The following is a 3,004-nucleotide window of genomic DNA, read 5'->3' as shown; positions in this document are numbered from 1 at the left end:
CCACCGATCCTCCAAATGGACATTCTCCTCAAAACAAATCTAGGAACAATTGTCCAACTGCAGTTGGTTAGAAATCTGAATTATCCGCGTGGAATTGCGGAGCAGGGGAATAACCGATATTTCCCTGGCAATTTCACAAACCTCGTTATTGACAAATCACATATTCAATTATGTCTCCCGTACTTTGGTACGTAATTACGATGGAAATAGTGTATGAACTCGGTTCGATTCTTCAGCGAAAATTGGAGGAAATGAGGAAAATTGATGATTGTTTTTCAAGCCCTGATTGCCACTCCTTTGTCGGGGATTTTTTTCGGAAATTGAACAATAGCTTTTGGAAATTGCATCAGGGGATTACCGTACAGTACCTATTGGCACGACAAGAAATTTACCTCTACAAACTGTAGTACTATTACTTTTACCCCGGATCAATAGAACTTTTTAATTTCGTGTACGGCATAGTATCCAATTTGTTAAACGATCCAATAATCTCTAAACCGATAAATTGAACAAGGAGATATCAAGAGGGTTGTTACAGAGGATAAAATTTTCATCTCCCAGCTAAGTCCCACTCCCTCCATAAATTCGCACCAGTGGTACAATCAATTGTGCCACAACCAAACAACACTATCCACCCCACAAAAATGAATTCTCCTCAGTACTTGAGCGTGTCAAGGCGGATCATATTTATTTCCCCCTGAGAATCGGATTTGGAAGAGGGACAAAGAAAAACGAGATAAATGATATATAGTTGGTCTTTAAATGGCCAAAAAGAACTTTAGGAAATTTAATTTCCGGCGAAGTAAGAGCCAAATGTATATAAAAAAATGTGAGAAATTTTTCGGAGGGAAATTGAATTTCGTTTAGGACATGTTTTTTTTTTTTTCAATGGAATAATGTGGATGAATGCGATGTAGCAATATCGAGAAAGCCATCTGAACGAAACGACAGGACATAAAGCTGTTTCATTCCCATTTACCTTTCAAAAAGCATTCGGTGGGGCCATTTTGGCTTGGGACAAGTCTCTACATACATATTTATGTATTGCTCTACATACTCTACACTCATATTTTTATTTAACTTGTTCTGGTTCCGCAGGTCAAGCCGACAGATGATGGTTAATTGACAGAGTAGATTATCAATAGGAATGGCAACGTATAGCTCAGTCTATTTGGGCATCTGGGGAGTGTTTATACTTATTTTAATTCAAGGTATACATTGTACTTCATACACGGAGAGAAATAAATAGTTTAAATTGTCTGAGATGTCAAAGTAGCCGAAATATTGTCACGGCATTTTTACAGTCGGAGCTTTTCCCACGAAACGTCAATTGTCATCCTTTCATCGGTCACTAATAAACAATATTGAATTCTACGGAATACTTTATTACTTCGGGAGTAATAGTAATTACTATGTGTCACTTTTCTGCTATTATTGCGTGTTACATTCTAGTGCCTCGTATTTTCCATAATTATGACTACTATAAAAACAAATAACGGATGTAATTATTGTGATAATTACTATTTTAATATAGTGATGCTAATAGGATTCGTTTTTCCTACGAAATAGTGATGACTGTTGGATGTGGTGGTTATTGCTGTGTCTACAGAAATAGTTACGAAACTTTGGATTATTTTATTATAACTATATTTTATTTGGCGTGGCAATTTTCGTTATTTTATTCTCTCCGCACAGGATTTACTGTCCATTGTGTGTATTTTTTAGAAATTGATTGACTGCTATTGAATTTTTTCTTTTTTTTTGCAGAATCAAGACCTGTCAGCTGGGATGAATGGTGGACGTACGATGGTATTTCAGGTAATCTGTGATTTGATTATTGCCGGAGGATTATTGGCTAGTCAAAAATTCAAGAGCTCCGACGGTTTTCAGAGTGATACGCTCCAGCAATCGATTTTTTATAATTCTCGATTTGTGGAACGAATTTTTTTAATTTAATTAAAGATGGGAGATCGTAAATAGATGAGAAATTGATGATTTTTCTAATTTTGTTAACCATCCCAAGTTCTTTTCTTTTTTTATGTGAGGATTCTGAAGATGGAAGCATTTTTCTCTCGAGAAATATTAAATTGCTATTAAGAAAAATTGGAAAGTCACCGATGGTTTCACTCAAAGAATTGTTCAAAGCTTGTAACCATCGCAATATTATTCTTTGAAAAAAATCAGAATATACAAATGATTTTGACAATTCACGTGATCTTTACTCTTCCGTTAAAAGAATTCTGCAGCTGAGGTAAAAGGAGAAACGTCAACTCTGAGTTTCTGATGAATATCCTGGAATCTCCAAGGGGTTGACGTATTTTTATGAAAATCTCTTTTCTACCGTGAAATGAGATCTTCTGGATACGTGTCTATAAAAAATTCTCAATCCGTTGGATTTTCCAATTTTTTGTAAAAATTCAAACAACAACAGTAACAATAATAACAACAATAATGTATAATATTCACTGAAAACTGTTTTGTTTAGTTATTGAATCAATTAGCGTTATTAATGATTTAATTGAGTACTTTGATAGTGAGATTTAATAATGAGGGGAAAATCCCCACATCTTTCGTACGCAAATATTTATATGCATTTCGTTGTATCGAGTAATTTTAGTTGATGAAAGTTAATGAATTTAGCAGAAGTAATTTATTTTGTCACTAGCGAAAGAGCGTTAGTCTTTATAGTCTGTAAAAAAACGACTTAAATCGAGGCGTTGAAATAATAAAATAGAGGAATGGTTGGCATTTAGCGCTATTCAATTTCATTTTTGCAATAAAGTTGGTTAAAAATGACACAACCTAGTGTGTTCCGTCATTTTGCTCTACTGGATTGATAAATGAAATATAACGAACACGCATCGTAAATCATATTGGATGTTCCGCACTGACGCAAAGCATTTTAACGACGAATAAAAATTGTCGAACCAAAAGTAGAATATTTTTTTTTCAATTAGACTTCTGTCGAATTTTTATTGCTATTTTTACGAGGATCATTTCATCC

General features: G+C 34.3%; 1 protein-coding gene across 3 annotated transcripts in view; it reads left to right on the top strand.

Moving 5' to 3' along the window:
• The window catches only part of CARPB (Carbonic anhydrase-related protein B), a 16,228-nt gene that overhangs the window by 4,751 nt on the left and 8,473 nt on the right, over positions 1 to 3,004 (top strand). For all 3 annotated transcript variants that reach the window (XM_011309557.1, XM_011309559.1, XM_011309558.1), the window contains exons 2-3: positions 1,099 to 1,211; positions 1,768 to 1,818. In XM_011309557.1, the coding sequence (XP_011307859.1) occupies positions 1,148 to 1,211; positions 1,768 to 1,818 (115 nt within the window). In that variant the 5' untranslated portion in view covers positions 1,099 to 1,147. The remainder of the gene's footprint in view (positions 1 to 1,098; positions 1,212 to 1,767; positions 1,819 to 3,004) is intronic.

Source organism: Fopius arisanus, unplaced genomic scaffold (genome assembly GCF_000806365.1).
Source record: "Fopius arisanus strain USDA-PBARC FA_bdor unplaced genomic scaffold, ASM80636v1 scaffold00068, whole genome shotgun sequence".
Classification (NCBI taxonomy): domain Eukaryota; kingdom Metazoa; phylum Arthropoda; class Insecta; order Hymenoptera; family Braconidae; genus Fopius; species Fopius arisanus.
The sequence above is the reverse complement of the archived record's forward strand: the minus strand, read 5'-3'. Positions and strand labels throughout refer to the sequence as shown.